This window comes from Colletotrichum siamense (assembly GCF_013390195.1).
Source record: "Colletotrichum siamense strain Cg363 chromosome Unknown KSG_Cg363_contig08, whole genome shotgun sequence".
Lineage (NCBI taxonomy): Eukaryota > Fungi > Ascomycota > Sordariomycetes > Glomerellales > Glomerellaceae > Colletotrichum > Colletotrichum siamense.
In genome coordinates, this window is record NW_023501021.1 from 1,628,486 (window position 1) to 1,642,672 (window position 14,187).

Sequence of the window (14,187 nt, forward strand, 5' to 3'; positions counted from 1 at the left end):
TAAGACAAGATCGGAAGATTGTAACACCACGTCGACTTTGACGCGTTGTCGCACGCTCCCGGTGAGGCGATTGGGCAAGAACCCGCGTAGGATATGAGACATGTAAGCCATGTTGATGTGCTCATCATGCAGCCAATATGGGAGCATCCTGGTGTTCTGTTGAGAGAAGGTAACAGAAGCTAACTGGCGTTGTACCAATGTACCTGGCGCCTGGGAGCATGTGTTTGTTGTGCTGCATTGATCTGCGCCATCACAAGCCATTTGTGCCTTCGTCGTGCGAAATACACTTCGGGAGCTTTCCTGGATACATCTTTCTAGACGATTGCCTGTTCTAGACGATTGCCTGTTCTAGACGATTGCCTGTCCTAGATGATTGCCATTCTAGATGGTTGCCTCTTTGAATGCCCAAGTAATAGCAGTTCCAACACTCTGCTCATTGAAAGTGACGAAAGGCAATGATCACATACCTACCTTGAATAATTAGTAGAGCACAGGCAACATCTAGCAGTTACGATTTACCCAAATAATCACCAAAAACCATGCAGGCCGCCCAAGTCACCAGTTGAAATGACGAAATAGTGAATTCCTTTTGCGAACAACAACGAGACTGTGAATTCTCCGGTCCCATACGTATTGAGTTGCACTAGTCGCCAGCGACTGGCGCGAAACTGCCTGACGCCCCCTAAACATGTGTATTTTTGAGACTTCCAAATCAGGAACTTCAAAGTCACTAATTCATGGGAACCCGGCGTCCATCACAACCCAAATTAGGCCTGTGCTCAGTATCTTCGTTCCAAAGTCGAACTGAATGTGTTCACTTGAGTCCTAGGCGCGATTAACTCTCTTCGGCGAATCGTCACTGGCATTTTATTCTGAACCATTGCGTTTTCTGACATGCGAAGAGATATCGGGCCTCGCTTGCTACACCAAATTAGCGTAACAACGTCGTCGAGTCAACATCGGAAAGTAAGATGGTGCAAAAATAAAGTGAGGCGTGTTCTGCGGGTTCCGTACTTCCTTTCAGGCCCACCACACCCATCTTGGCGGCTGCATGTGTTGTTCGTCCAGCCGGGCTCGGGTTCACCTCCGTGGTTGAGACTAAGCTACGGCCCCATACACCCGGGGATACTAGTACAGTGTAATATTTCAACTCACTCCGGATTCAAGCTAAGAGCCGCCTCCAATCTCTCGACATCACACGCACTGTTCTTGTGTCAGATATCCAATCACACCAAACAGGATCAGTTGTCTTCTCCAGCAACTCCCTGACAACCACCAGCTTACCTAAGTCCACGTCCTGCAAGACACACCGTTCAAACGGCCCATGACGCTAACGAAAGCCCAAAGTGGTGCCAGCCAGGGGTCTTATCGCGGCTGCAGCGTCCGCGAGGTGGCGCCGCAGCACGCAAGCACAGGGCCTATCCGGGTAACGGCCGGACACCACCTTGCGGCCCAGTGGGCAGGGTGCGGCGGTCAGCAGTTGCCCCCTCGAATCACAAGGGCCTCCAAGTACCTTTGGGCTGCTGTGCGTGTGTGCTGTTACCTGCACCATGGCCTGGCCCACATGCGCCAACCGCAATCGCCTTTCCAAGGAAGCTTTGCAGCATCTTGCAGAACCATCTTCAGCGATTTCATCTTTTTTTTTTTTAGAGCACCTAAAATATTCCTTATTTTTCTTTCCCCTTCCCTCCCTCCTCCTCCTCCTAGAGACCTCAGCCTTTGACAGGTTCCCATTCCTTCGTCCTCCCTGTCCTACATCACGATCTGACGATGAGACTGCCCGGCTCAGCGCGATAAGCTAGCCAAACAAACGAAACAAAACCCCGAGCTCCCGCCACAGCAACGCAGCCCGCGAAGCCCCCGCAGCGTTGGTCGCCACAATAAACAGCATCCCGAAATAGCCTCAACACAGCTCCATTCCACATCCTCCCCTCCGCCCTTCCGGAGGGATCAGCAAAAACCCCCTCCAAACGAAAACCGAAACCACACACAAATGGCAACCTCACCACCTACACCCGCCGCCGCCAACGGCTCCTCCGACACCCGCCCCGCGACCCCGACGCCCTCCCAGCTGCCCCCGATCCCGGGCTCCCCCGTCTGCTCCCTCGCCTCCACCGCGAACCCCCTCTCCTCCTTCAACCTCCCCCTCCCGCCGCCCCCGCGCCCCGTCCACGCCATCCTCACAAAGGCCGATCTCGAGCAGTCCCAGACCGCCTACACCGACCTCCTCCAGACCGCAAAGGCCTACCGCCAGGCCCTCGCCACCCTCTCCACCGCCGCCTCCGCCTTCGGCTCCGCCCTCGAGTCCTGCGCCCGCCTCAAGGAGGCCCGCGCCGAGTCCCTCTCCGCGAGCACCCACCCCAACGGCGGCGCCGCCCTCCTCTCCTCCAGCTTCCCCGGCGCCGGCCCCAGCACCGCCTGCACCGCCGACCTCCTCCTCTCCGCCTCGGGCGTCCACCACCTCGTCGCGAACCACCAGCAGATCCTCTCCGAGACCGTCTACCGCGACTTCGAGGTGCCCCTCCTCCACGAGCTCGACAAGTGGCGCCAGCGCGTCGACGACGAGGAGGAGGTCTACGTGCGCGAGGTCCAGGCGCGCTCCCGCGAGATCCAGAAGCTCGAAAAGGACGGCCTCAAGCTGCATAAACAGCGCCGCCGCGACGTCGGCAAGTTCCGCGCACACCTCGTCGAGCTGACCACCAAGCTCGACGGCCTGACCGCGCTGCACGGCGACCACGCGCGCACCCTCCTCCGCGAGAGCCAGGATACCAGCGGCCGCATCCTCGAGGCCTCGTGCAGTCTCGTCCGGGCGGAAGTCGATATCTTCGAGAGCCTGGCCAGGAAAGGGTGGAGCGGCGGCGGGTTGGACGAGCTGTTGGAAAAGGGCGCCGATCTGTTTGCGAGCGACGAGGTAGCGGACCTGCACCACGCGAGCATCAGCGGCGGCGGGTCCGCAGAGACGGCGAAGCTATTCAGCATCCTCCCGCCCAAGAGCATCCTCGCGGACGCCGCCTCGGACGTCACGCGGCAGGGCGGCGGCCACGCGCGGGGCGACAGCCTGCTGAGCGACTCGGACCGGTACCAGAGCCTCGGGGCGGCGGTGGCCTCGCCCGGGCTCGGCGACGACAACGACGCGGACAGCATCTTCTCGGACACGACGTTCAACCGGTCGCGGGGCGTGCGGCCGTTCTCGCCGCAGCCGATCCGGCGGCACGCGACGGACGTGACGTTCGACAGCCTGGGCGTCGGGCTGAGCGAGGAGTCGTCGCAGGTCGACGAGCGGGTTGCGGAGCAGCGGCGGTACAGCATCCTGAAGGAGGAGGACGAGGAGCAGCAGCACGGGCAGACGCCGTGGGGGCAGAGCAACGACGGGAGCTCGGTGGTGGAGTCGTCGGTCAACGGGGGGTCGGAGGAGAGGGGGCGGCGGGAGAGGCGGTGGAGTGTGAATGAGGAAGACGCCTAGTAGACTGACGTTTCGATTTGAAGGAGTCTTTGTGTGTTTGTTTGTGTTCGACGGCGGCCCAAAGTCATGAATTATTTCTTGTTATACCCATTTAGAGGCGTCTATGGAAAGAAGAAAAAATCGAGGGACGCCCCTCCTCGGCGCGGCATAGTCTTACAACTGGTCATACAGAACCTTTGATCCCTTTTATTCCTCTCTCTGCGCGAGTTCGGTATTGTTTGTTCTTCCTGCTCCAAAAGACTGCATGCAGCTTCTCCAATCTTGTCATCCGTCGGTCTAGTATGGTTGTAGTAGTAAAAAAGGAGAACCAGTAGTGCGTGGTATTCATGATGCTAAATGAAACTTTTCCTCCAAACGCCTCTCCCCCCCATCCCCTGCCCGTGACGTAAAACCTCCCAAAGGCTCCTGATCTCAAGAAACGGAAAACATCTAGTCGTCCTTGTCGGCGGTCAGGATCTCGCCGCCAAATAGCCCAAACGTCGCGTCAAGCCAGCAGATGACCTTCCAGTACAGGCTGGCGCGGTTCCAGTCGAACTCGCCCGTGTCGGTGCGCGGGACCTCGTTGCCGATCATGGAGCCGCTGAACCACTTGAGGAAGGGCACGGCGTTGACGAGGCGCTGGGCGTAGCTCTGCTGCGGGAGCAGGGCCTGCTCGGCGGGCAGGAGCCGGGCGCGCCGGGCGGTGGGGATGCGGCGGCAGTAGAGACTGTCTTCAGTCGTCATCTGCAGGACGGCGGTGGACTGGGACGTGGACGAGGAGGGCTCGAGGGGCGGGGCGTCGGTCATGGTCACCGTGGCGGAGGACATGTTTGACATTGTCGCGGTGTCCATCGTGTTGGAGGAGGTGAGGGACGTGGGCGGGGAGAGGTCGGACATGGTGCGGGCGTTCGCGGCGAAGGGGTTGCTCGGCTTCTGGAGACGCTTGCGAGGTGTGGCATGGCTGCCGAACGTGCCTGCGGGTACGGACTGGGAGCGGTGCAGGTCGTCGTGGGTGGGCACGAGGGAGTCGACATCGGGGATAGGCTCATCGCGGACCGGGGGGAAGCCGCTGTAGGGCTCCGCGTAGACGAGGTAGCCGTTGACGCGCTGGGGGCTGGCGTAGCACGCGGCGTCCGCGGCGTCGGCGGACTCGAAGGTGACCTTGACCCAGTGCTCGCCGCCGTCGGCGCGGTTGACCTTTGCCCGCTCCTCGGGGGTGAGGACGCGGCGGCGGGTGAAGGCCGGGTCGCGGAGCTCTGACTTGTAGCGGCGCTGCTCGAGGGGGGGCTCGCGGGGGTAGTCTTCGCAGATGAGGCCGGCGAGCTGCTCGTAGTGGGCGAGGGCGGCGTACTGCTGGGAGGGGGAGCGGTAGCCGCGCAGGATGACTTCGGTGGGCTCGCGGCGGGCGAGGCGGGGGCCGGCTGCGGCGGCGGTGGGAGCTTCTTCGGAGGCTAGGAGGGGCGCTTGTGAGAGGCCTGAGGTTTTGCGTTGGGTGCCGACGGCGGCGGAGGAGCTGGTGGTTGTACCTGGTTGTTGTGATGAGGTGCCTGCGTTGGCGGCTGTGTTGAGGGCGGTGACGTTCGCTTGGGAGGAGATCCAGTCGCCAAAGATCTTGTCGGCGGCTGCGACGGTTGGGTTCTCGCGGCGGGCGGGTGTCCCTGTGCGGGAGCGGGAGCGGCGTGTGGACTTGCCGAAGGAGCCCGTCTCTGGGGCGCCGCGGCGGTTTCTAGCACCGGGGAGGCCATCTTGTCTGCGCGGGAGGAAGGTGTTAGCTGGATGTCACTGCGCGGTTGGGCCCTTTCAAGGATTGAAGTCGCGTCGGGGAGGGAAAAGACGTACTGTGGGAAGACCATGGCGTAGGGGCGCTTTATGCCGTCGTCGCCGATGTAGAGTTCCTCGTCGGGAACATTGTGGAGGATGAGAGGCGCCATTGTGGGCGGAGGTATTAAAGGCGTCGCTGCCTCGAAAGGGTCGGACGCGGCAAGCTTCGAAGTTTCGAAGTCGGTGTCGGGATGGATTCGGTGTGTTTCGTTGCAGAAGGAATCGACACTAGAACGCGCACGAAAGGGAAGAGAGTCCTGAAAGGAGCGTCGGGGGTATTCGTCGAGGTGCTGTGTTGCCTTCGGCGCCGCAGGGGTTATGCACAAAGAGATTGAGCTCTTTGGGAGAGGTGTCGACTTCACATGCGATGCGTGCTGCAGCTGGCGATGATTTTCCCATGCGAAAAGTAGCTGACCGGGGGGTGACCCAGCAACCGCGGGATATCTCTGCTCCGGGGTCCGACATGACCAAATGGCTCAGGGGCCGTGCGCTGACAGCTGTCCCGGCGATCCACTCTGACATTAGAAGCCACCAGTCAGAGCGCTGCGAATTCAACACTTCAATTCCTCAGTCTTGTCTGTGTCAATTTTTCAATTTGAAGGAAACATTGTTGGTACGACAAATTGCATGCCAGCAACTAGATGGACGTTCGGAAGACGTTGCATCTTCCCTATGGTGTCATAGCGTCGAAAGATCGGTATCCTAGACAACCATAGAGCCAGCATCAGTAGCAGCAACGGTACCCGTCGCATTTCGATCCTTCAGCAACCAGAGATACGCCTCAACAACATCCTCAACCCTCCCAAACTGACCCGTCGGCACCGTTTCTTCAACGCCTTTGACCATTGCCTTCTTCTCCTCCGCACTCATGTGATCCCATAGCTCAGTATCAACATGGCCCGGAGCAACAGCATTGACCCTCAAAGGCTTCAGCTCCACTGCCAGCTGCTTCACCATCCCCTGTAAGCCCGCCGTGAAATACGACACTACAGACCACCCGGGTGTAGACTTGTGTGCCGCGCTACCGCTGGTAATAATGAATGACGACTCGTTGCTCTTCGGAAGGTACCGCGCCGCGACTTTGATTGCCATCAGGGGAGCGACGAGACGCATCTGGCATGCGGCCAGGATCTTGTCGGGAGTAAGATCTTCTAGCATCATCAGAGAGAGCGAGTCGGCTGCCGTGAAGACGACATGGTTTACAGGCCCTGCTTGTTTGAACACGGCCTCGAGCCTTTCTTCGGCATCAGGCCCTGAGAGGTCTGCTGTGAAACTCTGGACCTTTTGGCTCGACGGGTGAGATTGGATCGCAGATTGGAGCCTTGCAACCGCAGTGGAGAGTTTGCTGGACGAAGAGGAAGAAATTGTCACGCTGGCGCCGGCCGCGAGAACGGCCTCTGCGACGCCAAAGCCGATGCCGGTTGAGCCTCCGATAACCAGAACATGCTTCCCAGCGAGCTTATTGTATTTGGTCGACATTTCCTGGAAAGGCGGCGATCGCTTGAAATTTCGTCTTGATTCAGCTTCGTTGGATCTGGAGTCTCAAACGAGTCGGAATTGTTGTAGTGATGAAGTGATGTACCTTCAAGGAGCGGTGAAGTTTTGATGATAATTTAATCCTCACTCGATGGACTATTTGACTTGGACTATCAAATCAATGAGATAATTGACTTCAATTCCATCCTGTTTTGACAGGCTGTAATTCCGCGCAAAAGCCGAAAGCCTCCGTGCGGACATAGTTCCGTCCAGCGCCGTCACTTACACGGAGTCAAGGCTAGTGCGGGGTTTAATCCCGGCCCATAGCAACGTCGCACATACCGCCGTACACTTATTTCCAAGTTGGCGTGGAGTTAAAAGTCCAAGAAAACGCGAGGCTTCCAAGAATCTTAGCTCTGTGAAATGAGAGCCCAAGAGAAAGAACCTGCGTTTGTTGGTGCTCAAGCCTCGCTTGGTCGAAGTATTGTGAATCTTGCAGGTGGACATGCTGTGCTGGATGCCTACAAAGCCGCCAAATGAGCGTTTCGGGCTAGTGCTGACCGCGAACGAGAGCCTCAAATCGACTGTGAATTAGAACTTCCACTGATGCCTGGATGATGACACGATCGATCACCGTCAGCTTGCGTGGGTATTCTACATGGTCCGCTCTAGTTATAATGCCAAGAATAATGGCCCCAGGGCAGACACCCCGGCCGCCCCGGCAACTTTCCTTATTTGGACATCTCGCCTTCGCATCTTGACGAATGAGAACTGATACTCAAACATCCAGGCCAAACTGTCAACTCCAAGAACGTAAAAGAACAAATGACCTTCCTGCAGGATCTCATCCCGAGGCCAAGTACCGCGGCAAATTCCCGACCACACAAGGGCATTATGTTTTCGAAGCAAACAATCCTATTATGTACACTCGTAAAGGACCTATCTACACAAGGAGGCCGTCTGGTCAAAGCTACATACATGCAGAAGTGGTTTCCGCGGATGAAGTCAGCGCCTCCACAAGGGCAATCAAAGCAATTTTGACCCCTATACTTATTAACTTGGCTCTTTTTTTTAGTGTTTTTGATTACTTAGCTAATTTATAAACGAAATAAATTAATTATTATATAAAACTACGTTATACTTATTTAAAGTTATTTATATTATTCTTAATAGTTTAAAGTTATTACTAAGTAGTATAACCCCCCTCTTTAGCTAGTTTTTTATTAACTAGAGACTCTCTATAGTATTAAGCCTTATTAAGAGCCTCTATAATATAAAGGTTAACTTAGTCTAACTAAAAGCCTTCTTATAGTTAGTAGATATTATAAAGATAGTAAGAATATTAATTACTAATTTAAAAAGTATTAAGTATATCTCTAAGTAATTTAGCTACTACTTAAAGGGATTATTAATAGCTTTAAAAGGGCTTTAAAAATAAAGATTAAGTTTATTAACTTAAGGTAGTATATAGTAGCACTAGTTATTAACTTACTATTAATAGTAATTATTATTATTATTTTAAATTTTAATATTAATAGGGATAACTATTAGCTACCTATTTAATATTAATATTACTACTTCTAGCTTAAATTAATAATACTACTTATTAAAGAAGTTTCTAAGGCTTTTAAAAGCTTTATTAACTTATCCCTCTTAGTATTTATAACGCTATATATCTTATAAGTATAAAATACTTAATAATAAATATAAGATTAATATTATAGAAAATAGTAATAACTTTTTTATTTTATTATAATATAAAAAGAGCTTTTATTATATTAGCTTAATATTAATATAGAGAAAGAATTACTACTTCTTATTAAAAAAGTTAAATTATAAAGCTAATTATAAAGTTAGTAATATCTAGTTTTTATAAATATAGGTTAGAAAAGCTTAGATATAAAATTAGTTATATTAACCTTAGCCTAAATATCTTTATAACTACTATAATTAATCCTTAATATTATTATTAATAAATAAAGAGATTATAGCGTTATAGTAGTTTTTTTAGTTAATAAGATATAAAAGAAGATATTTTATACTTATTATAACCTCTTAAAGTTAACTATAACTATTACTAACGCTTTAGCTTTTATACCTCTTTATTTATTAGTAAAAAGGCTCTAAAATTATACTTATTTTACTTAAAACTTTTTAATCTTTTAGGGATAAAAAGTCTTCTTTAAAGATATATTACTTAGTATTATTATTATTATTATTTAAAAGTATAAAGGTTTAAATCTCTATTTTTTTCTCTATAGCCCTCTAAATTATAAAATATATATTATTTTAGTAAATATTATTATTTAGGATAAAAAAAGCTTCTTAGTATAACTCTAAGAAAATCTAGAAGTTAGAGTCTCTATTAATCTCTACTATAGCTTTTTAGTACTATTTATAATATTATAAAGATAACTAGATAAATTTAATAATATTATAGAGCTAACTAATAAGTTTAAGCTATTACTAATACTTTAGATTATTATTATAACTTTTAAACTTATAAAACTATAATTTAGTATATAGAGTCTCTTTATTAGCGTTAAATAGGAACGCTTAAGCTAAGAGATTAAAGATATAGCTATAATACTATATATATTAAGCTTAGATATCTATTTCTATTATCTTTAGGTTTAGTTCTCTATAGAAAGCTTAAAAGTAGATATTATTATTTATAGTATTATTAGAGATAGTTACTTTAATTTAGTTTTAGATATAGTAGTAATTAATAATATTAATAAAAGTTATTATAAGGGTAGTACTACTATAATTACTATAATATTAATAGAAAGCTAAAAAATAGGATTATAAAGTATTATTAATATTAATAAAGTAATTAGTAACTTTTATAAAGGTATAAATATTTAGGGATATCTATAGATTAAATAATAAGTATATTTTTAACCTTATTATATAAAGTTCTTTAATTATTAGTTTCTTATTATAGTAGTAAATATTATTAAGATAATCCTAAATAGATAAATAACTTTATAGTATTTTATTAGTAATCTCTATATTATAATACTATAATATTTATTAGAGGTAGGAGTTCTTAAAGTAAGTAAATAGGAGGTTAGTAGAAATAATTAAAGCTATATAGAGATTATATAAAGTAGTTACTTTAGCCTTAGGTATATTTATATAGCTAAGTTAGAGTCTTTTTAGGGAAAGTAGTATAAATATAGCTATTAATAATAATATTAGAGTATTATTAAAGTTCTTATTTAACTAAGGAGAGATTTTATAGATTATATAGGTATTTTAGCTTTATTAGAGTGTAATTACTATAGAGAAAAAGCTTAAGTTAATATATTATAGTAAATACTCTTATAAAGTAAATATAATAGTAACGCTAAAAACTTTTAGCTAGCTTTTAGCGTTATATTATTAGTAACTTTAGTAAAACCTTATTATATATCTTTAAATAACCTTAATAAAGAAGTTACTATAATCTTAAATTTAGCTAGATTAACCCTACTTTCTCTTATATAAGAGCTATACTTTAAGTATATATTATTTACTACTAATAATAATAGTTAGTAAGTTATTAATTATAAGATTTAGAGGAATAATAATAAATAAAGTAATTATAATCTATAGAGATATATAAGTATATAGTAGTTAATAATATATATATATTATTAGTTAATAAAGAAGTAGTAGTAGTAGTTAATATCTTAACTCTAAAAATAAAAAAGATAATAAAGAGTATAAATAATATATATAAGCTAAAGTAATAAATAACTTTTAGAAATAACGTCTAATTATAATATTATTTATATTATTTAAACTACTATAATAACTTCTACTCCTTTAGAAAGTTTTATATTAATTAGGTATTAACTAGTATTATAAAAGCTATCTAAATATCTTTATTATTATATATAATAATTAATAAGTTATTAATAATATTATATTTTAGTAACTAATTATACTTAGAAAACTAAAGTAAGGGCTAATCTATAGCTTCTTATTAGTTAATCTATAAATAATATAAAATATTAAATATTTTAATTTAATTAAGGGATATCGAATTAATTAATTAAGTAGTAGCGATAGCTTCACTTTACTTAGTTAGGTTATTTGCGTTGTTAATTTACTTACCTTTGTGGAGGCGCTGGATGAAGTTCGACTCGCAAACTGAAAAGTCGACATCCCCCGACGCCAACATCAAATTTCGTGCAGTCTAATATCTTACAATGTCGGAGGCGCAGGAACCTTGAACGTGCCAGTCTCGATATCCTGTTGCGCCTTCAGACTCATGTTGACAATCTCAATGATCACATGCTGCCGCTCGGCCTCGAGGTGCTCCTCAGAGATTGCACCGCCATACCAAATGGACGCGTAGATGTCGATGCCCCTCTTCCCGGGCTGTCCAAACGAGGCACCATCAACATCGCGCGCCGCGATATTGAGCACGCCAAAGTTGGTATCCTTGCCGTCAACCAGGTTCTTGTCGCCACACGCCTTGATCAAAAACTCCGGCAGCGGCCGGACCATGGCCCTCTCCGCACACAGCGCAGCGCTGTAGTTGGGAATCGTAAAGTTGGTGATCGTGCCGCCCCATCCCTCGAGAATGCGCGAGACACCGCTGCCGGTGGTGAAGTCCGAGTGCTTGAAGTAGTGCTCCGCGTTCTCCCTGTTGTTAGCCGCGTCGGCTCTGGGTGACGACGACCACGCGGAGAAAGCCCAGGCAGTGATGTTGGGCAAGGATACGACTGCGCGCGCTTCGACGGCCTTCCAGGTCTCTGGCTTGTCCAGCTCAGACTTGTCGTTCACCTCGTACCAGAACTGCCTGGCTTCGATGATCTCCCTCTCAAACATATCGAGGAATCCTTGGTCGCCGATTTCGGTCTTGCGTTGGAAGAGCTGGTCCATGCACTCGGTGGCATCACTCGGGGCCCTTTCGTCGCAGTTTGTGCGCTCGTTGAGCAGGTTCCAGACGTAGTGGCATCTGTCCAGCTCGAACATGGCCTTGGTGCCGAGCTTCGCGGGACCAGACAAGGTGAAGTCGTAGCCACCAGCGGTTTCGGTCCAGTTGCCGAAGGAGGGCCACGGAGTGCTCTGCGCAGCGGCCAAAGTAGCGAAAGTAGCAATGAAAAGAGACCGCATTTTTGACAAATTTCAAAGTTGAAAAGATGGGTAGACGCTGATGAACTGGTCCTACGAGATTGAACGACTGGCATGAGGACGAGGTTTCGACTTATATAGCATATTCCCATCCCGATATTGAACGCCCGCTGGCCGCCACTCGGGACTGGCGCGGCACCTCCACAGTCATCGGTTCTCGCAAATCACCGTATGTTGTCCAATCACGAGCAGTCTCGTCATCGCCACGAGAACGCTTAAATCGTCGGTTGGGAGGCAGAAAGTGCGAACTTTGGTCAGATTGAAGGTGTCGGCTGAGGGCTCCACACGCATCTTTGCTAGCTTTCTCTGCCTAGAAGGAAGAAGCAAGAAACAAGTTGATAAAGTCCTGGTAAGCGAATCCGCCGCAGGATGCATGTGCAGGGGTGTCCCGCAGCAAACAATGAGGACAAAGAGGTGATGATATCGATCTCCAGAATTTAAGCGAACGATCGATTCAGGGGTAATTCATGAATTTGGACTTTCGTAAATTCCTCAAGGCAGACACTCCCTCGGGTCGGTCATATCCCGGATATTCCGTTAAATGCTTGCCGCTGGCCAAAGGGACCTTGGTCGTGACCCGCACTGCCTCGGTCCAATTCAACCGAGAAGATGACGGCTTTTGGATTTCAGCTTTGGGGCCGCCAAGACGACTAGCTCAGCAAAACAAGCAGTCGTTGGTTCATGAGTGGGTGGATGGAAGTCACACCCCTTAATCAAGAAGAAAAAGAAAGTTAAGCATGCAGGGGCTGAATCTTAAATTCAACCGTTTTATCGCAGCAATTGCTTTCAACAGCTCACCCAACTGTGTGAGAACCAGGAGGCGGTGAAATGTTCGTTGAGGACTTGGCTAGTCAAGAAGGGTAAATGCCAATGCAAGTAATCATCTTTTGATTTTCTGTTACAAAAGAGTCCTACATATTACCTCGACAACTTCGCAAGCCCGACTATCTATCGCAAGTTGGTTCTACGTTGCTTCCTGGTCAACTTTTCTCCAACTCCTCTAGTCTCCAGCACAGCCTACATTTGGCCTTAAGTAAAGTAATCATGTTACAGTCTGCAAGAAAGAGAGCAGTAAAACTCCAATTCTGTTGAAGACCCGAGAAGACAACAAAGTTGCTATGGCGGCAATCAATCCTCTTACTCCAGCAGTCTCTGGAAAGACTCGGCCGGCGTAACCTTCGGAGTAAAGATGTCGAATATTTCTCGGCTTGTTGTGGAGGTGCTGCATTTTCCTTCCCAAGCCGTCTCCAAAGCGTACCTGATTGACCGAATGACGCTCTTCGACCCCTGAGCTTGAGCCGCCATGTCTTCAACAAAGGAATCGTCTTTGAATTGAACATTCTCGACCTTTGTGTCAAGTGACTGCTCAACCATCTCGACAATCTGACGCCCGGTGACGTCTTCAGGCCCGTTCAGAACGTATTTGGCCCTGTCGTGCGGCTTCACATCCTCGGCAATCAGGAGGTGAGCCGCCAGACACCCAACTTCGAAGGGGTCAATGATCCCGACCGCAGCATCCTCGGAAGCAATCAATTTCAGCGGATGTTGCTTCCCCGTCTTGCGAACCGACTTGACCAGCTCCGCCGCGGGGTAAAGGTAGAGGGGCGAGATGATGTTGGGCTGCAGCGAGGTCCATCGAAGTCGTTGAAACTCCGGCGAGCTAAGCATGGACTCAATCGCCCAATGAGTTCTCGGGTAGTACGCAGGGCAGTCCGGCCGCACATTGGCCGCAGTCGTCGAGATTCGCACCACGTATTCGACACCAGCGTTGAGAGCAGCGACGTGGAAGGTTGACTCTTCGGAGAATTGGTTGGGCTCGTTGTGGGCGGCTATGAAGGCCCTCACAACGTTGTGCTGGCGCAGCCAATCCGCGGTGATATCCACCCAGTTCTTTTCAAGTACTTCGACCTTCGGCAGCTGAGCGAACTTCTGCGCAACAGTTCCGCTGAGCGATCGAGTGAGAGCAAGGATTCTGTGGTTAGAGAAGGTGGTGCTGGGTTTGAGAAGTTCTGACAGAGTCTCGACGACACCGCGGCCAGTGTTACCGGTGGCGCCAACGACAAGAATTGTTGGTTCCATGTTTTGAATCAATTCAGTAGAAGGAAGAGTGTGGCTAGTGTGCGACTGGCGTACGTTCTTTTGGGCGGGTTGATCGCGTCAATCAAGTCATGCAGTGTGCCTGGTTTTATCCTCACCAGGATCTGAAAAGGTTCTGTCGATATCGACCTAAATCATGAAATTTATGATGGCTCCAGCTCTAAAAGCTGGTCGCATAACGTTATGGCGGAAAATGACTATTCAATAGTCTGAATGACGAT

The 14,187-nt window shown here is 48.3% G+C and overlaps 3 protein-coding genes across 3 annotated transcripts; 1 reads left to right on the plus strand and 2 right to left on the minus strand.

The window, feature by feature from the left end:
* Positions 1-1,993: 1,993 nt before the first annotated feature.
* On the plus strand, positions 1,994-3,463 carry IVY1 (the record flags this gene model as incomplete). Its single annotated transcript, XM_036643896.1, has 1 exon — positions 1,994-3,463. The coding sequence occupies one exon, from the start codon at positions 1,994-1,996 to the stop codon at positions 3,461-3,463; it is 1,470 nt and encodes a 489-aa protein (XP_036491306.1).
* Positions 3,464-3,892: 429 nt separating this feature from the next.
* Positions 3,893-5,373, minus strand: NUP53 (Nucleoporin NUP53; the record flags this gene model as incomplete). Its single annotated transcript, XM_036643897.1, has 2 exons — positions 3,893-5,192; positions 5,282-5,373. The coding sequence occupies 2 exons, from the start codon at positions 5,371-5,373 to the stop codon at positions 3,893-3,895; spliced, it is 1,392 nt and encodes a 463-aa protein (XP_036491313.1).
* Positions 5,374-13,006: 7,633 nt separating this feature from the next.
* CGCS363_v012049 (uncharacterized protein) lies at positions 13,007-13,948 on the minus strand (the record flags this gene model as incomplete). Its single annotated transcript, XM_036643898.1, has 1 exon — positions 13,007-13,948. The coding sequence occupies one exon, from the start codon at positions 13,946-13,948 to the stop codon at positions 13,007-13,009; it is 942 nt and encodes a 313-aa protein (XP_036491312.1).
* Between the last annotated feature and the right edge of the window lie 239 nt (positions 13,949-14,187).